Source organism: Aythya fuligula, chromosome 1 (genome assembly GCF_009819795.1).
Source record: "Aythya fuligula isolate bAytFul2 chromosome 1, bAytFul2.pri, whole genome shotgun sequence".
Classification (NCBI taxonomy): domain Eukaryota; kingdom Metazoa; phylum Chordata; class Aves; order Anseriformes; family Anatidae; genus Aythya; species Aythya fuligula.
Window position 1 is genome coordinate 96,848,145 of NC_045559.1, and position 25,800 is coordinate 96,873,944.

Here is a 25,800-nt window from a genome sequence, read left to right on the forward strand (position 1 = left end):
GAACATTCTTCAAGTTCCTAGAAAAAGCAGTTGGCTTCTACTTTTTATGATCAAAAAAATCCTAGAAAAAAAATATGTCCGTCTGTAACGAGACTAGGAAATTGAAATAATCAAAATGGGATTTGATTGGTCTTTTGAATTGAGATGCTACCATGACTTTACTGCTGAAACATCGTCTGGCTCCTAATGGCTTCTAACATTGTGTTCCTACCTACATTGATCATTTAATACTAGCATCTTCTTTCTGAAAACCACAAACACTTCCAAAACTTGACCTCTTCCCTTTATCGCTTTTGATTAAGAAGAAAACTATCTGCAGGAAATGCCCTACAAACCACAAAGGATTATCAGAAATATAATGATGAGTGATTCTGGGACTCTGGGACTTTGCTTGTGTTCCTCTAATCTGATTCTTGGTCACTCTTCCTTTCTCCGCCGGAGCTTTGCAGTAGTTTCTTCTAGTCGGCTTCTCCAAGCAGCAATAATAGCATCATCATCCATTTCTTCCTCCTCTTTCCGCATGTTTCTCCTGTACTGAGAGAACTGTCTAGATGCAAATCTTTCTTCGCTTAGTTCCACTTTTGCCTCTTTCTTTCCATCCTCTTCAGACTTTGAAAAGCTCTGGGTGAACTTTCTCTTAGCTCCAAATTCTGACACGTCTGACCTGGCCTCCTCTTCACACGCCTCCACGTGATGAGATCTGACTCGACTCTGTGTAGATGGTTCAGGGGATTCAGAGTCAAAGGAGGGTTCAGGTGTTTGGCTGAAACCATGCAGCTCCGGGCTCTTTTCTCCAGAACTTGTCTCGCTGACCCTTGACCTTGTGAATGTATACATCTTTTTGTCCTCTTTTGCAGAAGCAGAGGAAAATCTTGACATGGTTCTCAGTGAATCTCCTTTTGACTCATACGAGGAACAGCTGTCTAGCTCTTCTCTTTGGGATCTTGAAAATCTGTAACTGGATGTTTCAGAATCCATCTCTCTAACTTTGGATGACCTGCTATATTTCTCTCTAGACTTCTCACTTCGATCATGATATGATGATTCTTTCTCTGCTTTCAGGCCACTGAGCCACTTTGTAATATCAGTCTCTAGTTCTGACTTTTGTGCACCTGTGTTTGCAGATTGACTGGACAGAGCAAAGGTTGTATCATTTCTATCAAGATCTGCTTGCAAAGGGTGCCTGTGGCTATTTCTTGTACTCTCTGTGTCATCTTCTATTTCATTTTCCTCTCCTTTGGCCACCTTTTTTTTAAACAAAGTGCTGCGTTTATTGTCTCTGACCACCTTTTCAATTTGATAATCTGACATTTTCTCTCTCATTTCCATTTGCATTTCCTTCTCCTTCCTCCTGATCTTCTTTAGGTCAACATCATCAGCAAAGAGGCTGTACAGTGGTTTGCTTGTCTGAGTAGTCTTCATGTTTGAACTAGTCCCGTCTGTCCTTGCACTTGTTGAGGAATTGCAAGACAGGACAGACTGAGACTCAGCCCTCTGCATGTCCTGCTGGCGGAGCTGAGAGGCAGCAAGAGATGAGCCACTCTGAGCACTGAGAAGGGAAACCTTATCATCATCTGTACGCCTGCCAAAGTCTCCTGACATTATGCTGGAGGCCATTGCAGACGATGGACGGGACAGCATCATTATCTCATTTTGCTTTTGAGCAATGGTTTCACTGACCACATTAGCAATCCAGTTCTGAATGCTTGCCATGGATATTGTGTCACCTGGGCCAACTTGGAGATTGGGAAGGGGTGTATTCGGCTGCATTACCCCAGTGCTGCTCCTGGTCTGGGATAAAGATGAATGATTTGTCTGCATGCTCAGTGTAGAAGCTGCATCCTCAGTACCGTTTGCAGAAGGTGCTGAGCTCCAGAAAGCTGACAGTGGGATATTCCCACTCATTGTACTGTCTGTCTCCCAGCTACACATGGACTGGCTTTCTTCTAAGATTTTCTTTGAACGTTCAAGTAGCTCTATACGCCTCTGCTTCTTTTTAGCTGAAGCAGAATCTTCACTTTTGGCAAACTCCACAAATTCTTCCTTGCTTTCACTGCCCACTTTCTTCTGCCGCTTCATTTTCCAAGCTTGGTAAGCACTCAGGTTAATATCTGACAAACTCTTTCCTTCAGTCTCCTCTCCATCTGCTTGTCTGCCATCTTCAGTTGGAGATGGTGCAGAAGATGAGGATGATGCTAAATCCTTCTTGTGAAAGCCAAACTGGATCCTCTTGACTTTCCACCTTTCTAGAGGAGTCAACTTCTCTTTGTTCTTTTGGCAGAAATTATAAAAGGAACTGCTGTCTGAAAATACACTTTCCTCATCCACATCCCTCTCCTCTCTTCCTGTTTCTGAGGATCGCCTCTCCCCCGTATTTTTATGCTTAGAATGATACCTTTGAGCAGCTTCCTTCTCAATCTCCAGGAGCCTCTGGTTCCACATGTCCCAAGTGCTCTCGGAAGACACAGAGTCTGTGCGGCTTCTCCTCATCCTGCTAAAGCTACTGGCTTCTAGCTGTTGTTTTAGGGTTCGGATCTCAAAACTGCTCACACTCTCAACATCACTAAATTCACCTGATGGGGAAGGTCTTCCTCCCATTCTGGAATCTCCATCCTCGTCCCTGGGTGGATCCCCCATTTGGTATTTCTCATTTCTGCGCTGCCAGTCGTGGATTCTCTGTTCTACATCCTCCTCAGATTGTTCCCCTTCCTGAGCCAGAAATGTTGGTGATGTTCTTCTTCCATGGTTAATTGTTGATTCCTTTACAGACAGGCCTTCTTTCTTCCTCCATTCCTCATATAACCGTTCCTCTTCCTCCTCGCTGATGAAGGTGGAGTGTTTTGAGGCCCAGCTGGTTTTTCCCACTGATGAAGAGCTCCTAACACTACCTAGCATGCTGCTGGTGTCCTCTTCTTCTACTGTGATGGAGTGGGCTTTTGCTCCTATGATGCTTTCTGAATCCCCAACTCCAGACAGCCGGGAAGATGTCCCTGCATGGGCAACAGGACTTTGACTAGGAGTGACATCTTCATCTCCAGTATGATCCAACTCTCGTTCCTCCAACAACTGCTCATTGAGCTCCCTTAGCTGTTTGAGAAAGCCATCGTTGGGGTAAATGGCACGCTTCTTTCTCAGAGTCATCAGAGCTTCCAGAATGGTCATATGGTGGTAGATCATCAGGTAAGCAGCCACCAGCACAGCTGAGCGACTGATTCCCATTTCACTGCTGACAAGGATTTTTCCTACAGACATTGAATATAAAAGTAATTAACTATTTCTAGTAATAGAGAGAGGTTGCTCTGTTATGCAGCACAAACACATTCTCTGAATACTGTTAAAAATTAGATAGATTATATGTTTTGTTGCCTGAAACCAAAAGTAAATATTTATTGTTAGTTTTATCTCAGTAGAAATCTACATACACGAGAACAAAAAATATTAGTCTCAAAAGCTGTGGTCATGCAGATTTTAAAACAAGCTAAACAATATATTTTCACCTATACACTTCCCCAGATAATCAAAATCTTATAACAGGTATTAGAAAGACAAGCAATGCAGTATTCTTGACTTCCTGGCTGACTTGGGGCAAGACATTTAAGCTTTCCAAGCTTCAGTTTCCCTATAAGTGAAAAAGGAGATATTAGCACTAGCCTCCAGGAAGGTATTGGGAGGATAAGCAAATAAGTTAATATCTATAAGGCACATTATAGGATGTAAATACAATTTTATATTAAATTAATCGTATTTTTTCCAGATCTGCTGTTTGGAACGTACAATCAGACAGTTATATGTAGACTGGCTGGTGGCCAGAGCCAGAACATATCTTGGAACAGGATGACCAAACAACTAGCAGAAGAGAGCTGATTTTGACTCTGACAAAACAATACAGATGCTCCGTATTTCTGGGACCCACTGTTCTGTCAATAGTGACTGGAAGAGCTAGAATTAAATCTGAGGATCTGTTGTATTTCATGGCCATTTACACAGAAATCATCTCTTGCAGAAAACTAAGCTTTGGCACAAAAGAATTGTCTTTTAAAGTTAGTTTTATAGCAAACTATAGTTAAAGAAAAGCTTGTAAATATGAAGAGAGCATAAATGAGGCTTTGCTAGACTGCAAATAACTGAAATTACTGTTCCCAGATGTGTGATAAACACCAATTTATCAACGTGCTGTTTGCACAGGAGCTTAATGAAGCCAGTTTAAACACCACTTCCTGACTGATGATGTGTTACCATAAGTATTTACTTAATGTACCTATTCCTACAATCTCAACATGTCTTTTGTACCTTCATACCAAAAGCCCTAGATGCCTCCCCAGTGTTTTAACAGCCAGTAAAGCCTAACAGCTCACCAAAAGGGGGAGATCTCATTCCTCTGCTTTCTTTCTACACTTTCCTCTCCCCCTGCATCCTCCCCTGTGTTGTCTCTGGTACTCACTGGGCCCTTTGATGATCCGATTAACTCACTAGCCCAGTAAAAACCCTCTGTTCCCTGTTGGGCAGTTGGTTTTGCTGTATTAGTGAGTTGAATGGTTGATGAATGTCAGCAGTGGCACAGAGTAAGAATCAGTAATATGCCCGGAGAAGAAATGGGAGTTATGAGTAATAACATAGAAGAGTAGAGCGTCCCTCCCCTTGTTGGTAGTGGTGAGCTATAAAAATTGGCTCAACTTGTCTTATGCAACTACATCCTAATTTAACTAACAAAACTTTTCATTTTTCTTCTTGTCACTTCTACTAAGATGGAACCTGTTGTTCTCTACAGAAATTAAATGCATTTAATACATATAAAAAAACACAACAGTAGTATCACCGATTCTGGTGTTCATTCTCATATTGGGTTTAATAAAGATTTTCCTAACTGTCTCCTGAAGTTGCTACAAAATGACCAGTCTACACTGGAGGCCCACAGAAGTATCATTTGCCATAGAAGTGGCATCCAGCAAATTATAAAATAGCCTGGGTGCAGACACCCAGGGGTTCAACCCATTCTTTTTTGTTTTGTTCTAGTAAGCCAGCCTGTTCTTTTGTAGGAAGCATCCTTGCAAAATTGAGACTCAGAGCGTAGAGTAATATAACAACTTGGAGCAGTGCTTCATCTCATTGCAATAGCAGGGTGATTTCAAAGCCGCTGAGGCAAGTGGCTTGCACCCAGTTTGATTCCAAAGAAAAGGGGCTTGCAGCAGGGATTGCCAGGCTGCCTCCTCTCACTGGTCTGTCCCCTTTCTGTTTTGTATGAGGCATGGCAGAAATGGGCAAGAAGTGTTCACCGTAACTGTATGCAAAAAACAATCAATCTGTCCTCTACCCAATTACAGATGTGGCATCAGCTGTTTATCAGAGTAATACTTCCACCCATTAATTCCCAAGCACTCTGAACCAGTTTAATCTTTTCCTCTTACCCCTGTAAGTCAGCAGTGCTTCATCCAGGAACTCTGCAGCTGGACGGAAGTGTTTGGAGATATCCATATCTGGAAAATCATCCACTTCGATGCCCATGTATTGGATATTCAGACCATTGTAGAAGCCTGGTCCTGTGTATACACCTGTGCCATGAGCTGCATTCAAGACATGTGTGATCCCCAGTCTCTTCAGACGGCTTTTGTTCACTGCGACACTTCTTCAGAAAAGAAAAAAATAATTATGTTAGATATCAGTGCACCTATTACAGGTGGGAAAGAAGCTGTCTGCTGCAAGTGCTACCCAATTCCCAATCTGCGTCACTCATCCAATACGCAGCTCTTCTCAGACCTTAAGGTCCTTTGAGGGTTCTGCAGATATTTCTTTCCAATACTCGCCGGCAAAAGAAAATGAAAAACCTGCACTCACCAGTATCACACTCACTCACAGCATGCTCAGTTTCAACTCCAGCTTGGTTGTAAAATTATCCTGCCATCTTAGGTTCAGGTTGTTTACTTATTTCTCCATTTTTATCACCCTATAATTGATGTTTTAAACTATATCCCCTTATCCCCTTCTAGCCATTTCCACTCAGTATTTGCTATGGAATTTCTTTTTTAATTCTCTTCACATAAGAAGGACTTTAGTCTCAATTTCAGGGCCAAATTCCAATCAGAAGAGTTTAATTTGGGCTCATTTCCCTTTACCTTTCCTAAATTGTCTGAAGCATCAAACTAGCATAGGAAAGCTGCTGAACTGTATTCTACAAGTATTTACTTTCCAGCACTCAGAGATCTTTGTGAGAATGTTTTAAAAAACATTTTGGGGCTGTCTGGGGATGAAAGGTATTAGATACATGTAATATATGCTATGCCTTCAGTGGTTCCATCTGACCCTTCACTGGGAATCTCACGCAACAGGATGACAGAAGCTGATGCTCACTTTTCTGCTATAAAGACATTAGGCCAGACTTCATCCACAGCGTCTCTGGGGGTCTCCAGCCTGTCCTTCACAAGTGCCCTCTGCAAGTCCATCACACACGGTGTGTTAAACAAGCTGGTGTCATCAATCTTTTCCTTAACTCGGTTGTACAGGTCTTCCACCATCAACTGCTGTGCAGACTCTAACATCCTGGGACACACTGCATCTACCTTGATGTCCTTCGTCTTCAGTTCTGGAATAAATTGACAATGTAACTAAAAACATGTAAAAACAAAGCAAATCTATGACCAGATGACCAGACATTCTTTGTTTCCGGAACAACCCTTGGAGACTTCTTTTTTTTTTTTTTTTTTTTTTTCCCCAATGACTTTACACCATCCTGTCTGCAATGTATGCATGTGCATGCTTATACAATAGCCTCAAGATAGCTAGTTATGAGAAAAGCATAGCTCACTCTCCTCTCAGTCCACAGACCCGGCCAAAGACTCGGGAGTTAAGTGCACACTCATTTTAGCCCCAAAAGAATGGAAGAGGACAGCTTGTTGCAGCAAGCAACAAGCGTTCAAATTGTATTCACTACCATAGTACATGATTCTGCCACAGATTCAGTGCACAACTTCAAAGGAAATCACCAAACCTTTCTGTTTTTTTTTTTTTTTTTTTTTTTTTGTGATTTTCACCTCTGCCTCAAGCATGATTTTGCTCATAAAGGCACTTTTTTTTTGTCATTTTGAGGTCTCTGGATGAAAAAGGCAAAACAACTTCAACTCAAGTCTCTTACTTACTTCTTTCTTTCACACTTCCTTCTCTTACCTTCATTGATTATTTGTTTGGCAGCCACAGCAGATGACAGATGGATAGGATCCATGAAGATGCTCTCTGTATCAGTGTCCGATATTATCGAATACCTGCCAACCGACCACACTTCCTATTAGGTAAATGCCCTCTACTGGGATCCCATCTCTGCGACTTTAGTCCTTTTACCCATTCCAGAGGAGAGCAAGAGGGAACTGGAGCAGAGAGGATCCACTGATGATAGAAGGGGAGCCCCAGCTTTTCTCCCAGCCCTCATACTGCTCTCCAGAGGGATACTATAGGCTTTAAATATGCCCTGTTATCCAGTGCTTGCAGGATAAGACAGGTCTCAGGTGAGAGGAGCTACAGTGGGCAGAGGGTGCAAGTGAACAGACTGGTGGAGAAGGTTTTGGGTAGAGAGGATCAATGTCTGGTTTTGAGACAGGGAGACCATAGGGAATAAACTCACAAGTAGCTTCCACCTTGACAGACAGATACAAACATTGTCCTACTTAGAATTTATTAAGCAATTCAAAACTAATTATGATACAAAACCAGCATTTTTTTCTGTTATTTAATTGTCTGCAAGCACCCTTTGAGTTATCTCAAACTGCAATACAAGCAGTGTGATTGAAGGCTATGAATCTCTACCTGAGTATTCAGTACACTGGTTACTTCACAGCACGAACCTGTGCTAAGGCTCTTCAGTCACACAGTGCTGCCTAACTGGGGGTCAGAAACAACTATGAAGCCCACAAATACCTTTGAGGATATTTTTTTGGCACACAGAGTGATTTACACAAATCTTTGTTAAGAAAAAATGGGCCACAGTCTTGAAAACACATATATTCCCATCTGGGTCCATACAGTCCAAGCAAACCTTCTGCCCTTATTTAGACCATCTTAACAAAATATTTTGCCCCAGCATTTTCCCTGAGGTACGCCCTCTATGTTTTCTTCCACAAAGATTATATTGTTCATTAGTACAAGGTTGCTGCCCTCAGAGAAGCTATCTGGAAATGCAGCCTTTCTGTACTTGCAATGCACTGTTTGTGTTTAATTAATGCAGGAGAAGGAGGATGATTAATGTGCAATCAGGATGCAGCAAGGCAGCTAAACTGCTTTCATGCTGCATACTCAAAGTGGAAGACACCGCCACTGGAAACCGCTCAGTGGGCTCATCCATGTTGGCTTGCTGGGCTCCAGCACTTGTCAACCATGACCGAAAGTAGTCCTTTCCTACCTCTTTTAGGCAGTTTATGAGATGAGCACGGGGAGTCTTGTTTACAAGAGCTGAGACAAATTTGCAGCGCTCAATTTCATTTACTATAAAGGGTTCTTCAAAGCTCAATATAAAGATAACAGTCCGTGATAATCTGCCACCACAGCCACAGATTTTACCAGTAGCTGCCTGAAGCATCCATGGGGCTGCAAAACAGCTGGATGCTTCAACGGTTTCACTTTGGAGAAGACCTTGGCATTTTCATCACTGTATTTGGTACGAACAGCAAGGAAAAAAAAAGGGGGAAGGGAAGGGAAGGGAAGGGAAGGGAAGGGAAGGGAAGGGAAGGGAAGGGAAGGGAAGGGAAGGGAAGGGAAGGGAAGGGAAGGGAAGGGAAGGGAAGGGAAGGGAAGGGAAGGGAAGGGAAGGGAAGGGAAGGGAAGGGAAGGGAAGGGAAGGGAAGGGAAGGGAAGGGAAGGGAAGGGAAGGGAAGGGAAGGGAAGGGAAGGGAATAAACTGGAGAGGTGCTTCTGCTCATTTTGAGTGACTGGTCATCAGGAGGAGAGTGATTTATGAGGATCAATAACTAATTTTACTTTATGTGAGCTCAGTGAACTTCCTAAACAATTTTTGAATATGTGTAGTTAAATGAAATAAGGATTTTGTCTTTATTTTCTTTCTTTCTTTGATTTCTTTGATTTCTTTCCTCATGTTAGGAAAAACACATCTAATCATGCTTGTTTTTCTTGCAGTAACTCTATTCCTGCTCATGCAGTGTCGGCCTCCTGTTCAGTGCCCAAAGACTGTAGCTAAAGATGGCTGTGAACCAAACGCAGATCCTGAGACCCTCAGACTTTCTGGGGCAGGGAAGGCCCAACATGGACATAAAACACCCACAGGTCCTTACGACGGGCAGAAAGACAGACTACGCACTTGACCCGAGTGCCTCCGCGGAGAGCAGGACAGAAAGGCAGGCGGTCCACCACCACACACACTCACCGGCTGGGCGAGGGGCTGCGGAGATAGTGGGCTTGCACCGCCCTCACGTCCGGGCCTTCCTCCTCCTCATCGGGCACCACCTGCTCGCTGTCTGAGTCTCCGCCGCTGGCCATGGCGGCTGAGGGAGGATCTGCTGGAAGGAGTCACAACGCAACGCGGCACCGTTACGGGTGGCACGAGGCTAGCGGCGTCCCCCGGCCACTGGGGCAGGCAGTGGGGACTCAAGGCTCTTTCTGAGCGAGGAGGTGGTGAGCCAGCCGTAATGACTTCTCTGCCAGGGCACCTGCCGATCCCGTGTCCTCGTGAGGCTCCCTGGCTGGTGCCCAGCAAGTGCTGGAACTCTTCTTGCCTGTGAGTAAGCACACAGGGAAGCCGGGAGGGAAGGGGTGGTGGGGCAGAAACTCTATACCCTCCGTGCACGGTCTCTGGACAGAGCTGTACACTGCCAGACCGGGACCGCAAAGAGCATCAGGGGAAAGAAACATGAGACCTCGCCTCCCCAGCATGAAACGCTCCTCAAGCTTCAGGCCAATGCCATGGCTTCGGCCAGCTTTAGCCCTCGAGACTTTGTCCTTGGAGCTAGGAGGCTGCCATGCCCACCCGGGGGCCATGAAAATGGAGCCACTGCCACCCCCCTGGGTGGGAGCAGCTACTGCTGACAGGGCAGCAAGCGGGGAGGCCGGGAGCAAAGAAATGGCACTTACCGCCTGCGTCTGGATGAAGGGATAGGTCCTGGTTAGGGGCACAGCAAAGGAGCCCAGAGAGTAGGGTAGGAAACCTGGCAGGGAATAGTACAAGGGAGAGAGAAACCAGCTGCCCCCTCTCTCACTCTGTGGCTTCTTCATTAAGGGGCAGGACAACTGTCGGCACCAAACCTTTATCAGCTCTCTAAATATAGCCTTGTCCCAGCACTGGCTGCTGGACTGCAGGGGGAAAGAATTCAGTGCCTCACAGACGGCAGCTGGTCAAGTGTTTAACTCCTTCCCTGCTGTGGGACGGGCCTCCCCACGTTTCCTCCTTACAGGAGGCACATGGAGAAGAGCACAGAACCAGTGAGGCCCAGTCTCTGCCTTCAGGGAGCCTCCACACAACTGGGACCTTGCCGAGCACAACCTGAGAAGTCGGTACGACCTCTGATGTCCTTGGGAAACACAGTGCAGGGTGAGCCACTCCAGGCTCACTAAAAGCAAGTGGAATTTCCATTTTGGAAGGGCAAGGACTTGGGTACACTGCATCTTCCCTTGATGCCAATTCAAAGAGGAAACCTCCCCTTCCAACTCACTGACTTCCCAGCAAAGCTTGTGGGCCAGGCTCAGATGGGGCAGAACATGATGACAGCTGAAGTGTTATTTGTACCGGTGACTCCAGTTCTGAGTCATGCAGTGACATCCCACTGTTGATTCATTTTGCAAACAAACAAGCAAGGAAGAAAGGATGTAGAAAAGGACACAGATCTACCTCATACCACAGATACCACTGCTGCTGCATCATTCTGGGCAGGGGGTGCCTCTCCCCCTTGCTTCTTACTTGAGTGCTGCATCCCTACATGGGGATGGGGCCACATCTGCAGGGACACCACATCACAACAGGCAAAAGCCATGAAACAGGAACTCAAGACTTTGTGTACTCATAGCCCAGACTTGTCTTTAAACAGTTACTGGGGCGGGCAAGCAAGAACAAGAAAAAGTGATAGATTTAATCTTGCATGTCACACCAAGGGGAAAATGGATTTCGGATTACAAGTTTGAACAGATCCTAATGGTTTCATGTACCAAAAGAGGATGAACTGTATTGATCCTACAGCTGTCTTCTCAGTGCAATGCAATTGTTAGCCACTTCTCAAAAGCAGTATCACATGTGTTCTTGTTAATTACTGCTAAATGAGGCGGGAAGTGATCTGAAGACGTTTGCTTATGGACTTCCATATTATTGGAGAACAGAGCTTTTAAATGACCTAAATGTTGCAGCACATACCCCATTGACACCCAATAAAAAGTGGTGCTTTTAAGTCACTGAATTGCTTCTGAAAATCCTGTTCATGATTCGTTAGAATACAACTGCAACAGGGGATTATAGCCAGACCTGAAAATCCACCACGACCATTCCCATGTAGACATGCAGATAGGACCTGCCTAAGTTACAGACTTGTGGAGAACACGCAAACAGCATGCAGCCTGGAAGCTGTTCCTTACAATTTGCTACAAATTGTTGCCTTATGGGATTACGGTGGCCATGCAGAAAAGAGACAAGGATGCTAGAAATCTTTGCTAATGAGTGTATGTACACGCAAACATAGCAAAAAGTAACAAGCTGTAAGAGGTTTGGCATCTATCATCGGAGATTACTACACCCATTCATAGATGCACTCACACTGAACATGGCTGGGGGCTACCCTCTTAGGTGTGAGAGATAGGATCTTGATGGAAGGTTCTTCCTCTGTCTTAAACAGGAGCTGGTGTTAGCATTATGCTACCTATGCATAGATATTTAAGCTGAATGAGGCTTATTGTCCCCCATGTCAAACCACGCATTACTTCAGCTGTGTTGTATACTCCCAATAATTGCACCCTTTGGGCTGCTTCCTCTCTCGCTTTCTGTATCTACGTGATAGGAGAGACTCGTAAAGGCAGTTTAATTGAGGAAGGACTGTCGCAAGAGGGGAAGGGGCAGAGAGCAACAACAGATGTCAAAGCTTACTGGCAATCTGCCTTGTCAGTCTGGCCAGGAGGAGTGGCGTAGTAGAATAGCACTTTACAAGAGAAGGAGAAAGCAAACCTATGATGCCACTGTGAAGAAACCTTCAGGTAAACGCAACTGCTTCTCTAACCACCTGCAAGTTAGAAGGAAGAGCATCTTGAGGTGAAACAAAGGGGAAAGGAGGAGGAGGAGAGCAATGAAAGGGCTTCAGCTGTTTGTTTTCAGTGCAGGTGAGTACTAATTTGGTTATGTCCTCAAGGGTTAGGTAGAAGGAAACAGCACCACAAAGTCTGAGCAGCGTTGGGGACTTGGCTTTGTTTAGTAAAAGTTTCTGCATGTTTATGATTAGGTGGGTCTATTTACTTTCTCTATGCTGAATGTCCAGACTTGCAGGCATCTCTTTAAGCTGCAAGATAATTTCAGGAACACGAAAAGAATGCTGTTCTTCAGGAGGCTGGAAAACATGTTTTTGAAATGAATTTTAATTGCTTCTGTCAAATACAGCATTTCTTTCTGAAGAAGGCACTTCCTCAACCAGAATTGGAAAAGGCCTTGGGTATTAATTTTTTGTATGTAAATCTGCATGTAATATATGCCTCCATAAGTTTAAATCCTACTGTTTATACATACTCTGATGTGACTTGTGATCTCTCTATATTATACATCTCAAGGGGATTCACAACGACCCCTACCTATGCATATAAATCAGCCAGACTCGCCCTTTCTCATCCTGCCTTGCAGAACCTGCACTCTAAGTTCCACTGCTTTTGACCTGTTGTCTTCACATACAAATGCTTATACGCCATCCTGCCGACTTTAAAAAAACCTACTCACTTGGAAATCAAAAATCCTGAAAACTGTGCTTCAACAAATAAACCCACAAGAAAAGAAATTCATGAGGCTTAACATAATTAGAAAAGGTGGCTGTGTTCCATATATAACAAACATGACTTGAGTAATAATTTGGCGATCAATATGTAAATTGCATAACACCATTGGTATTCATTCTCCTTTTTAATTATTCTCACCTTTCATACGATCTAAACTACAGATGGTAAACTTTTTGGTGCAAAAATATGTATGGTGTGTGAGGCTCTTTTTGTCTGTTTGGGCAGGATTCAAACAAAAATTCACTGTTAAAATACTGGCCTGTGAAGAATTTTTGGACAAGGTATAGTAGATTCTTGCAGTGGACCAGAGCAGAGAAACTACAAAGCACTTTGCAGTGTGGTGTTGGGATACTTGAACTACCTATGTCAAGCTCTCAGTGCAGGTTGACTTCTGCTGAACTTCTCACTGCAATTGTGTGAATAACTGATACTGTGTCCTTCTTGCTGGATGAAAAATCCCAAATGGTCATTTTGAATCAAACAAAATACTTAATTTTACTGCGAATTTCACATTGAAGAGGTTTCTACTCTCCCACTTCGGAGTTAAATTCCAGCTAAGTTTCTCAGTAGAAATTAAAAATCGGAGCATTTCCTCTTGAAAGTGAAACATTTCAGTTTTTCCTAAGTTCCTCACTAGTCTAATCAATCAAGGCAACTCGGTGAAAATAAGTTTGTTTGGTTAGAATCTCATTTTTTTTCCTTTAATTGTTTTCAGCTCTACTAGTTGCCCTTCAGTCTGTTTTTATACTCTGTATTAATATTTATTCAACAACGAATGTGAAAGTAAACACGTTGCTTTGATTGTCTTCTTCCTTTGCACTAATACTGATGCTTTAAGTTGAGCAGAGGGAAATAACCATTTTAAAGAATTGAGAAGTTTTATAAACATACTAATAAATAACAGTAAAAAGTAATTCATCTTAAATCTAGATGATGCCATCCAACAATATATTGGTTATTGGTCCCCTCTCCTTTCCTGAAGTTCTTTCAGAATTGACCATCCCGTTCCTTCCACTGTATTTTGAATAGATTCTGTTTTAACTCAGGAAAAAAAAAATCAAACTTTGATAAATAAACCTCAATTTTTAGATATGCTAACTATAACTAGATGGCTGTTGGTGACTTTGTGAAGGAGTAAAATGTGGTGAGAAGGGGGATGGAGAGAAATCAGTGTGAGTAAGTGGCACTCCAGAACGAAACCATGAAACCTGAGAGCCAAAAGGAGTTGTAACAACGGCAACATGGGAGCAGGAAAGAGATGTAATGGATGAAAAATGTGAGAGCATCAGAAGATGTCAGGCATGAGGATGACAGCAACACACAAATAAGTCATCTTGCTTGTTATCAGCTGCTTCTCCAGTACATCGACGTTCCCCGACTCTGCACTGAAGATGTTTGGGGATAAAAACAAACAAAACCAACCAAATCTAATTTATTGTAGGATTTTGGTCAGCCAACTTGATGAAGGCAAAGCACTTCTGACTGAAGCCTTAGGGCTGGGCAGTTTCTTTTCTGCCTCAGGGCTGAGTTAATGACCTGTCAGTGAACCCTGGCCTACTGGAGTCAGTTTGTGACAAAAGGATCAGGAAATGGGTTTTGCTCCATCTCATAGGACAGGCTATGATACTTCCCACCCAAACGCAGGAGAACATCTCTATCCAGTCGCAACAGGCGACAAGATGGCTTTTAAAGGTGTCTCTCATGCAGAGAGAATCACTAGAAACAGTAAGAAAAAGCCCTGGGGCTATGGAAACACGGCCCTTGTACTGGCTGCTCCAGAGCAGATGAGAACCTGGGAGTGGCTGCAATAAAGGAACACTGGAAATACTTTGCCCTGCTGGTTCTCCTGTATAGCTGTCAACAGCTATAGATGAATCCGTCCCTGAGAGGGCAGAAACTACTTCTGCCATGTCACAGAGGAAGAAATCAAAATGAACATTTAATAATTAACTGCGTGAACCCACACAACAACTCGATTAGAGAGCTGAGAACACACAAAGGTGGCAACTTCAGCTAGAGGCATCCTGGCCGAGTGGCCAGATCTTTTCTTACCAGGGCAACACAGAATCTGGCTGCTGTGGTAATTCCCATCCACCCGCCTCGGGAGAGGGAAGGTGCAGCAGTTCTGACAGGATAGGCCACTTCTAAGAGGGCCCTTGAAGGGCCATTTGCCATGGGGAACAGACTGGATACAGGTAGCTGTTACAGAAGCTCTTGCCCTTCTGAGGGGGAGCAGGTCCCAGAGCCAACTGTCCTATGTTGCTCTAGAACAGTGATAACAAAATCTTTGGGGTGCTTACACTGTTATTTTTTAAGGGGAACTATAGTTCACTGCTGCTGTAGTCAAGGATCTGTAGTGTTCAGTTTGCTGATGGCTTGCTGCTGTTGAACTAAGGCATGTCTGTGATCACTTTTTGTAAAAAAGCATGTATCCACTCAAAGTGGAATCCAGACGTCCTTTGTTCTTTCCTTCACACACGTTTCCTCATGGATCTGATCTGGACAGAGACATGGCTGAGTGAACCCAAGTCTTGCTGGTGACTTTTCAGTCACTTCCTCTCTGGGGAACACTGACTCCGCCTGGTTCTTCCAGAAGCAAACCATCACCACCACAGCGTGCCCCTCTTTAAGGGTGCATGCATCTCTGCCCTCCTCCACCTTCCTCTCTGCTGGACATTGCTCCTCCTTGTCATGGGAGTGCCTCTGAGCAGCGTTCCCTTTCCCTCCCCCCTCCCTAACTAGTTGCAGGCTTAGAGTTTTCAGATGATTCATTTTAATGCCCCACAAAAAAACAAACAAACAAAAACAAACAAACAAACAAAAAAAAACCAAACCACTACAAACTGTGAGGACAAAGCAGGTGTTTTTAAACATAGGTTCCCACAGACATAAAGGTAATCTAGGCCAGGACAGAGGAAAACCTCCGGCAAAGTTCTGAGAATAGCTAAGAGCTGACACTACCTAATGCTCAGGTATGATGAATTAAGCATCAAGGCAAAAGGAATACAGCATACAAGAAACGCCTAGACTGCACCCTGCATGCTTCACCAGGGCCCAGAGGGATTTCTGTTCTATGCAACTCTGCTATTCCTGTACTCCACAGGCAGGAGCTATGGTTTTTGGAGAAAGGTGGCTATCACCCTACTCATTTTTAAACACAAATAACTAATTTTTTTTTTTTTTATTTTTATTTTTTCCCTTTCAAGTTCTCTTTGCTTTCTTGGGTTTTGCTTTGTTTTGTTTCAGGGCATTTCATGAATACGTTCTGGTTCTCTAGCACAAAATGTCACTTCTCTATGGACTTGGTTTGGTGGAAGTTATTTGTCAGTTTTCCTGCTCCCTGAAATTTGACAGTATCAATTTGTTAGTTTAGCCTGAATCCTTAAGAGTGCTGATGCACCTGTATTATCGGTTTATCTGTCTTCCTCTGTACATTTAGGACCTGTCAAACCATGTCAGTCATGCTGAAAGTGGGCTCATAAAAAATTACATCTTTATAACTTCACAGGTAAAGAAGAGGGAAGTGAGGAAAAAAAAACAAAAAAAAAAAGCACTTTAGCTCTTAACCATCCTGTGAGGCAGCTTCCTATAGTCAATCAGCCTCAGCATATGTTGCCTCCTGCTCAGTGGGCAATGTCATGGGTGTCAGAGGGGAGGTTGTGGGTTACTGTGGCATGTAAGAAAGCCAAATAGACAAAACATGAAAATCAGATGCCATTAATTTTGCTGACTAAAGTATGTATTCTCTTCCTAGTTCTGGTGACTGCTCATACCCTTACTGTGGAAACACCTGCCAAGGAATTACAGGTGGCACGAGGGAGCAACGCTACTCTCCGCTGTCAGTTTAATACTGATGCCTCCATCACCGCAGGAGATTTTGTTGTCTGGAAGAAAATCAATACTGCGGTAAATCAAGTTGTATAAAGAAATATATGATAGAGTATCTAATAGGGGGGTGTGAGAAGAGATGGAAACAGGACTGTGGGAATATGTGTTGGAAGTAAAGGATTCCTTCATGACTTTTTAATCTCAGCACTATACAATTAGAAACTCTGAATCTTGATTCAATTTAATACAAATCTTTTGTGCGATATTAGGCAAACGCATACCTTTCTTTTCCCTCTGTCTTGGTCTTGCAACTGTATATGGAGGATACATCACTCTATATACCTTGGGTTTACATCTATTAACATAGATGAAATGTTCAGATGCTTTAGAAAAAGCTATGTATATTTTTGCGTATGTAGTATACATACATATATATCTTTGATATTTTATAAATATTTGTATTGATAATAGTACATGGAGAGATCCTTGATCTCTTACTTTCACAGGGAGTATTTGAAGATAAGAACACCTCTAAAGTTCTCCTCACCTTCTTGGGAATTAGTGAGAGGAGAAGCAGAACTTGGAGCTCTCCTTTTAGTAACTGCTAAGGGTTTATTCACCAAAGATCCTTGCTGGAAGAAAGCAAGGGAGTATATGTAATCATAGGGGGATTTGATTGATATATGGATGTCAGAAGAGTCTCATGGTGTCCTGTCATGGAGAGGAAAGTAAATATGACCCCGCAAAAGAAATCAGTTGTTTCTGACAGATAAGGTAGAAGGAGATTCCAGACAGGAAGCTCGACTCTTTTGAACTCCTAAGGTTCTCTTGGCCTGGGGCAGTTTTAAGGTGCTCTTTTCCAAGTTGTTCTTAAGAGCAGGCTAATCCATGGATTTAGGCTGTAGACTTGCACAGAAGAAACTAACATTGACTAGCTTCCCTCCCTCTCTGACAGGATGATGCTGTCACTAGGTATTTTGATGGACTTGTACAGTATGGCAAGGGCTACGAAAACCGAATACAATTTACTGGTAACTTAGGGAGTGGGGACATCAGTGTCACCATCAATGAAGTAACCATGGAAGACAATGGGACGTATGTATGCAGTGTTCGTCTACGGAATGACCCTCCTCGGCAGTCTGCAATCACGAGTCTTTACGTCCTCAGTAAGCATAATGGAGGCAAAAACAGATCCATTAGATAATCCACTATCCTTCTCCTAATGTCCGTACTGTTTCTTAGACCACAGATTTTCTAACAGAAAAAAAACCTTTCCCAGTAAATCATAATCTGCAATTCTCTTTGGTCTTTTCCTACTACTATAGTAGTGGGTTGGAAGGCTTAAAGCACCTGACTCCCTTAAATACTTGACTGCAAAAAATACAGTTTTTAGAGTTACATAGTTCACTTTCCTAATAATCCTTGCCTCATTACAGGTCATTCCCCACTCCCCCTGTGGCTTGTCACACTCAAGTTATCAAAGGGTGAATTGCCCAGCATTATTAGAGATATCTCAGAAAACATCTTACAACTTCTTCTTGGCTGACAAGTGTCAAGAAGGGACAAAAAAAAATTAGGGACAAGAGTTCACTTCAGTTCCTTTGAGAAAGTGGTAGGTGCATGGCCAGCTTCTGATCATCAAGAATTGGAAAAAAAAAAAAAAGTTGCAGGAGATGGGTTGAAACAAAATGCTGTGTCTGAGTAACAAAGTTTCTGGTTTTTCCTTCCTTCAGTTGCACCATCCAAGCCAGAATGCAAGATTGTGGGCACAGCAGAATATGGCCAAACGATCAATCTAACCTGCATTTCTCATGAGGGCTCCCCAAAACCCACATACAGCTGGGAAAGCTTCAATGTACAGCATGAGCCCCGTGTACTGCAAACAACAAAAGGTATGGGAATTTCTAAGTCGCCAAATCTTTGAGTCCTCTGTAGTTCAGGACTGGAAAGACTTTGAAATGCAAATAATAATAATAATAATGATAATAATAATAATAACAACAACAACAACAACAACAACAACACACTTCAATTCATTTTCTAGGAAGTTCTCTGACCAGGATTTTAAGAAGTTGTCCTTTTGGCAGCATATACTCCTAAGTAACTTAGCAGGGCAAAAAGGACTGTTACTTGAAATAACAGCAGTCACTAAGATTTTCATTTCAGCTCTTACCTGGCAGGAAAGATGTCTCATTTTGGCACTGAACAGAAATAATTACTTCTCAATTGCTGGACGTAAGGGTGGGATAGTATGAGAAATAACAACCAGTTTTCTAACTGGTTTTTATATCTCCTCTCTCTTGACAATGACTTTCTAGCCATTCTTTCACACTTTCTAGTGTGAAGGCAAACAAAAGTTTGCTCTGAAAGCTGCTTTCCTTTCAGAGATAACTCCTCACGTAGAGGAATGGGTCATGAGAAACAGTTGCACCATTTCTGCTTTGAGAATAAAAGAGGCTTCCAAGTCTTTAGGACTATCACACAAGCCTTAATGTTTTATTTGCTTTTGGTTTAAGTCAGAATCTGGAAAAAAGTATATGAATTTCCATAACAGAACCTTTGGTAGAACTATTCATACAGTAATAAGGGTTTAATAGCCTTTAAAGTGTAGCAGTGTCACAGGACTCAGATTTATTAATTCAAGCCACTTCCTTTCTTCCTGATACATACAAAGTCAGAAGGACGGAGTATGTGTCTGAACCTGCCATTCCTGGTTTTAGTTATTGTAGCACTGCTAAGGAGGTAAACTAAATATGATCAGACTATAGACTATTCAACTCTCACTAGGTGATTCTTGCATAAATTATGCAAAATATGAAACATACACGGAAACACAAACCTTATTCACTTGACTGGCCACTAAGCGGTGCTAATGCATCGTGCACAGCCCTGAACACACCGTGATTTGTTGTCTCAAAGCAACAGCTGTCTGCCCATTCGTTCTGTGCTTTCCTGGGGCAGGAGCCTGTTCTGAGCCATTTCCACACTATTTCTGTTTTCATCAGAGCACTGCTGTCCAGTAAGCATGCCTGCTGTCTCCTGCCCCCCTACTGGCTGGATGCCCTACTGTCACTACAAGCAATATGCTAAGACTTTGTGCTAAGCAAGTCCTAGTGCTGCACATTGTCCAGAATTCCCTCAGGAGCCACTCCAAAATTGACAGTATCTGACATGCATTTTCCAAAATCAACTCACTAGTCAATTACTTGTGATTTAATATAAGAGGATTTACAGCCCATTAATAGACTGCAATTCTGAGAGCTATAAACATCACACTGAAAAAAAAAAAAAAAAAAAAAAAAAGTGATGCAAGCTCTGCAGCAAGCTGAGACTTTAAGAAATGAAGCACGTGGAGTCTGTTATTTCTTAGTCTGCTTGCTCTTTTACTATCTGGCACTAGGCGTCAGCAAAGACTAAACAGAATCCCAGTCCCTCTCATGAGCTGGAAAGAACCAAGGATTACACAGAAAATAATTGGAAAGCCCCTCAAAAGTTTTTGGAGCCTTTAGGTTTTACAGCAGGAATCTGGACCTTTATCAGTAGATCCCAAGGAAAAAACATGGACTCTGCACAAGTGTCAGCTAGAGATGTAACAAGCAAACACTGACTGCTCTGACAGATGGAGCTAAACTTTAATATATGGTTCTGTGCTCTGTTAGGTTGGATAGGAAATGTCTAGCATCACAGCATTTCCATGTCACTGTATTTCTTCATTTATTTTCACAGCCTGTATGTCTTCTCTCAGACTAAAAAACTGCTAGATAATTTAAATCAGAAATCCTAAGAGCTGGAGGATTGAATAACTTTTTGCCATTTTACAAGTTAATTCATCAGATGACCACTTCTTAAAGACAAACCAATGGTTTGTGCAGTCTTATGTTTGTAGGCAAAGAGGGCTGCTGGCCATTTTCCCACTGAAAAAAAAGCTTTCACTAAGCATACATACTTCTTTCCCCTCCACCTACAGTTTTCTTTCTAAAAGCAATGTTCAAATGCCACATTCCCTGTGATCAAAACAGCACACTTTGTCCTTCCACAAATCACACGAAATTCCACTAGCGTGGAAACTCCTGAGCAAGATGGAGCAATCCATCAGCTTTAATAACTTCTCATCGCTCCTACCTTCCTGTGCTAGAATTGAAGGGTTGCTGTTCCCATTTCCTTCCCTGTTGTAATTCTTTTCCTGACTGGGTTTGTGTTTCACAACAGGGGAGCAAATAACTCTGAAGAACATCTCAGCGGATACATCTGGCTTTTACATCTGCACTTCAACAAACATTGTGGGAAAGGAATCTTGCAACATGACGGTCAGCGTTGTGCCACGTAAGAGACTAAGTTGCTTATTGGAGTAATAGTGCCAGAGGATATATCCAATCTAAATGTGAAAGCTTTAGCAAAGACAGTGTAAACAAAATTATAAAATTATGCTTTCTTGAGGGGAGATCCTAAAAGGCAGCCCTAAGGAGTGCTAATGACCAGGGTGGGCTAATGGGGCTTATTGACAGAGCTTTAAACTAGTTTTGAAGAGGGAAACACCACTTGGTTCTACACCAATGCATGCAGCATGAGGAGCAAGCAAGAGGAGCCAGAAACCTTGGCCCAGTCCAGAACTACGACATCATTGGCATAAGCAAAACCTCGTGGGAAAAGTCCTGTGGCTGGGGTGTTAATGAAGGATGGTTACAGACTCTTCACAAGGGATTGGCAGGGCAGGTGAGGCAGGGTGGTGGTGCTGTATATAATGGTGAGGCTGGGCTGTATGGAGCTTGCAGTTGGCAATGACACAGTTGAAAGCCTTTGAGTAAGGATTAAGGGACAAGCAGATAAAGGGGATGTCATTGTGGGAGCCTACTATAGACCTCCTAGCCAGGATGAGGACACCAATGAATTACTCTTTAAGGATCTAAGAGATACCTCTAGATCAGCCACCCTTGTCTTTATGGGTGACTTCAACTTGCCAAGCGTAAACTGGGAATACCACACAGCTGATGCAAACAGGTACCGGAGATTTCTAAAACACATTAGTGATAAATTCTTGATACAGGTACTAAGGCAGCCGACTAGGAAAGGTGTCCTTCTAGGTTCATTGTTTGTAAACAGAGAGGCTGTCGTGGGTGGAATGGTGATTGGTGGCTCTCTTGGCCATAGTGACCATGAGGTAGTCAAATTTAAAATCTTTGGTGATAGGAGGAGAACTGTCACCAAAACTTCAACCTTAGATTTGGGTCAGCATAACTCAAGCTGCTCAGGGAACTTGGTAAAATCCCCTGAAAAACTGCTCTTGAAAGTGTTTTGTCCATCAATACTGGTCAGTTTTAAAGTACCACCTCTTAAGAGCACAGGTGCAGGCAATTCCAAAATATCAAGCAGGTGGGGCAGAAGGCGGGCTTGCCTAAGCCTGGATCTCATTCTAGAGATTAGGTGGGAAAAGAAAGCATATGGATGCTAGAAGCAAGGTCAGGCAACACAGGAGGACTACAGAGATGCTGTTCGCCATTGTAGGGAGAAAATTTGTGCATCCAAAGCCCAATTATAGTTGCAGCTGGCCAGTGCTGGGGGGACATTTTTTTTTTTAAATACGTTAAAAGCAAAAGGAGGTCCAGAGATAACACTGGTCTGTTACTTGAGGAGGATGGTCACCTCACAAACAGGAACACAGACAAAGCAGATATGTTTAATGCCTTCTTCACCTCTGTCTTCACCACTGATGATGGGCCCTGGGACCCTAGAAGTCCTGAGTTGGAGAACCGTGACTGTGGTAATGATAAACTCCCAACCAACCCTGAATCTGTGCAGGATTTGCTGCTGCAACTAGATGCATTTAGATCTATGGGGCCTGATGGGATTAATACCAGGGTACTCAGAGAGCTGGCTGATGTCATTGTGAAACCTCCCTCAACTTTTTTTCAGTGGTCTTAGGAATCTGGCAAGGTCCCAGTCAACTTGAAGCTGGCAAAAGCTGTTCCAATTTTCAAGAAGGTCAAAAAAGAAAAGTCCTGATAATTACAGACCTGTTAGTCTCACTTCAGTACCTTATAAAATTATGGAGAAGAGTGTTCTGGGAGTTACTGAAAAACACCTGAAAGACAATGCAGTCATTGGTCACAGTCAGCATGGGTTCATTAGGGGAAAGTCTTGCTTAAGGAACTTAATTTCCTTTTATGACAAGATTACCCACCTAGATGACTGAGGGAAGCCCACTGATGTAATCTTTTTGGATTTCAGCAAAGCTTTCCATGCTGTTTCTCACAGTATCCTTCTGGACAAAATATCCAGCATACAGCTAGACAAATACATAATGTGGTGCGTGAACAACTGGCTAATGGGTTGGGCTCAAAGGTTTATAGTAGATGGGGTTACATCAGGTAATAAGTTTAACAAGAGCAAGTGCGGGATCCTGCACCTGGGAAGGGGCAACCCTGAATATACATACAGACCAGGGGATGAGAGGCTGGAGAGCAGCCCCATGGCGAGGCATCTGGAGGTTCTGGTTAACAAGTAGAAGCCAGCAGTGTGCCCTGGCAGCCAAAAGGGCCAACCATACCCTGGGGTGCATCAGGCACAGCCTTGCTAGCCAGTCAAGGGAAGGGATTGTCCTGCTCTGCTCTGGTGTGGCCTCATCTCAAGTACTGCATGCAGTTTCAGGCACCACAATATAAGGAGGACATAAAACTATTAGTGTCCAGAAAAGGCTACAAAGATGGTGAAGGGCCTAGAGGACAAGATGTATGAGGAGCAGCTGAGGTCCCTTGGTTTGCTCAGCCCAGAGCAGAGCAGGCTGAGGGGAGGCCTCATGGCGGCCTGCAGCTCCCTCAAGAGGGGAGCAGAGGGACAGGCGCTGAGCTCTGCTCTCTGGGAACAGCAACAGGACCCGAGGGGACAGCATGGAGCTGGGACAGGGGAGGGTCAGGCTGGGGGTTAGGGAAAGGTTCTGTGCCCAGAGGATGGTCGGGCACTGGGACAGGCTCCCCAGGGCAGTGGTCACAGCCCTAAGCCTGCCAGAGTTCAAGAAGCATTTGGACAATGCTCTCAGACATAGGGTTTGATTTTTCAGTAGACCCATCTAGAGAGACGAGTTGGACTCAGTTATCCTTATCCTTGTGTATCCCTTCCAACTCAGACTATGCAGTGATTCTATTTCTCCTCCTTTATAGCATCCATGAACATTGCCCTTTATGCCGGCATCATTGGAGGAGCTGTTGCTGCAATTGTAGTTATTGGTATTATAGCCTATTGCTGCTGCTGTCAGGGGGACAAGAACACTGACTATGAGATGACGTAAGTACCTTTTGCTAGAAAAGTGAATGGAACATACACCGGTACACATTCTCGCTCTGCTATCAGCCTATGGAGTGGAGAGCACAGTAGAAATGAAGTCACCAAGGAAAGTATGCACTACTTTCCTCCTTTCTGTTTCTACACTAGTGACTCCCATCTCTTCTCACAGAATATGCCCTTATCACCAGATGCCTTTGTAGTCTCTGGGTTAGAATTCAAACATTCAAACCTTGGCATGCACAGCCACTTGGTAAACAAAATCAGGATTGTCTCTCATTTCCCCTAGTCCCGATAGCTGTTTCTGTCCTTGCTAGCCTAAATCACCATAATGCTCTGTATTCAGAAATATCACTCTGATAGAAACTTATCCTTTATGAGAGTAAGACTGCTGTAAGAAGAATGGCATGAGAAAAGATACACCAGTCATCATTTCTCTATACATATTTAATGAAAAAAAAAGTAGCTCACACACCTTTTGCATCATCAGCAAGACAATTTATGGAGTTTGGTTTGTTACACTTCTAGATCAGCTTAGAGCAATCTAAAGCCATTTTAATGCAAAATCTCTTCAGTAAAATTTCTGCCTGCCTTTAACTAACATCTCTGTTCCTGAATAATGCTTTAGGGAGACAAAAGATGCAGATGAATTCTCCCAGAGGAATCCTACAGAGAATCAGACAGCAAAAGATGATAATGAAGATGAATGAAGAAAGAAGAGGGAGGCCGATGCCATCTTCATTTTTTTCTGAGGCACAGACATCACTGTAGAAAAGCAAGCAATTTCCTCTCTCTTACTGCAAGAAGGTTTTGTTTTAGAATAATTAAGTAAAAGCTAATAATGTCTTTGTCTTCTAGTTCCTGGGAGAGAATACCCTTGTCTCCCTGGAAAGGAGTATTTAAAATACCATGGGTAATAATATATAACCTCATAGCAGAATAACGCATATGAAGAACTGCTTCACCCACTCATGCAAAAATCACCAGTCTCCTTGACTTCCCCCTTTCTGTAAAGGAAGTCAGTTAAGTCTATTTGGATACAGAGTTGCCACTTTATCCCTAGAGCCACAGAAGGCACAGAAGGTCACAAATTGCAAGTTATCAAGAAAGGGTGGCCTTGTTTATGCTGTTATGTAAGTTTCACAGCTTGCAGCATCATCTGGTACAGAAATGATTTTATGTGAGATTGAAGCAAGCTGATTTTTGAAGACATTTTATTAAGTGTGTTCTTTGTATATATTATACACCCACATATGAATAAAAATACGGGGAAAAAACAGATGACCGATCAAAGTCTGTTCAAAGCAACAATATATACTAATGGCATGGATAAGGTAACAGAAATAAGCTGCAGAGTTTCAAAAAAGTTAGACGGACTCAGAACAGACAGATGAAAAGATCTGGAAACAGTCTACGAGCCTGCATACTTTCAGATTTTTCAACTTACGAATTCCAGCTCAGAGAATTCCTAAATATTAATTCTCATCACATTACCCTTTTCTCCTGACTGTTGTATTGGTGAGTCAAGTGGTCTGTTGTGCCTGTGGCTTCTTCTGAAAAAAATGTTAGTGTGAGAACATGTATATGGAAAGTCTATTCTTTACAAAGTACATACGAAACCAAATCTCTCTGGCAATGAACAATCTGAAGCACAACTCAGCAAAACATTCTGAGAACTTTTTCCTGTGCTCAGTGTAGATGTATGACTCAACATTTCAAATATGGATTACCAAAGAAACCCAACAAATT

General features: G+C 43.1%; 2 protein-coding genes across 2 annotated transcripts; one reads left to right on the forward strand and one right to left on the reverse strand.

The window, feature by feature from the left end:
- Nucleotides 1-417: 417 nt before the first annotated feature.
- Nucleotides 418-9,474, reverse strand: DUSP27 (dual specificity phosphatase 27, atypical). Its single transcript, XM_032207570.1, has 5 exons — nucleotides 9,362-9,474; nucleotides 7,159-7,253; nucleotides 6,346-6,577; nucleotides 5,406-5,623; nucleotides 418-3,242 (listed from the first exon to the last, which is right to left on the reverse strand). Exons 1-5 carry the CDS (start codon nucleotides 9,472-9,474, stop codon nucleotides 418-420), a joined length of 3,483 nt encoding a protein of 1,160 aa, XP_032063461.1.
- Nucleotides 9,475-12,254: 2,780 nt separating this feature from the next.
- Nucleotides 12,255-24,761, forward strand: GPA33 (glycoprotein A33). The gene is made up of 7 exons (XM_032194559.1): nucleotides 12,255-12,288; nucleotides 16,703-16,854; nucleotides 17,732-17,942; nucleotides 18,510-18,668; nucleotides 20,986-21,099; nucleotides 23,931-24,054; nucleotides 24,680-24,761. Exons 1-7 carry the CDS (start codon nucleotides 12,255-12,257, stop codon nucleotides 24,759-24,761), a joined length of 876 nt encoding a protein of 291 aa, XP_032050450.1.
- Nucleotides 24,762-25,800: the final 1,039 nt, after the last annotated feature.

Excerpts from the sequence above, each read along its gene's own strand:
- DUSP27 (XM_032207570.1), bottom strand. The coding sequence starts at position 9,474 with ATGGCCAGCGGCGGAGACTCAGACAGCGAGCAGGTGGTGCCCGATGAG. Across the intron at positions 6,578-7,158 it reads CAAACAAATAATCAATGAAG|AACTGAAGACGAAGGACATC; the intron begins GTAAGAGAAGGA and ends AATTTATTCCAG. Across the intron at positions 3,243-5,405 it reads AGCACTGCTGACTTACAGGG|GAAAAATCCTTGTCAGCAGT; the intron begins GTAAGAGGAAAA and ends CAATGTCTGTAG.
- GPA33 (XM_032194559.1), top strand. The coding sequence starts at position 12,255 with ATGAAAGGGCTTCAGCTGTTTGTTTTCAGTGCAG. Across the intron at positions 21,100-23,930 it reads GACGGTCAGCGTTGTGCCAC|CATCCATGAACATTGCCCTT; the intron begins GTAAGAGACTAA and ends CCTCCTTTATAG. Across the intron at positions 24,055-24,679 it reads AACACTGACTATGAGATGAC|GGAGACAAAAGATGCAGATG; the intron begins GTAAGTACCTTT and ends ATAATGCTTTAG.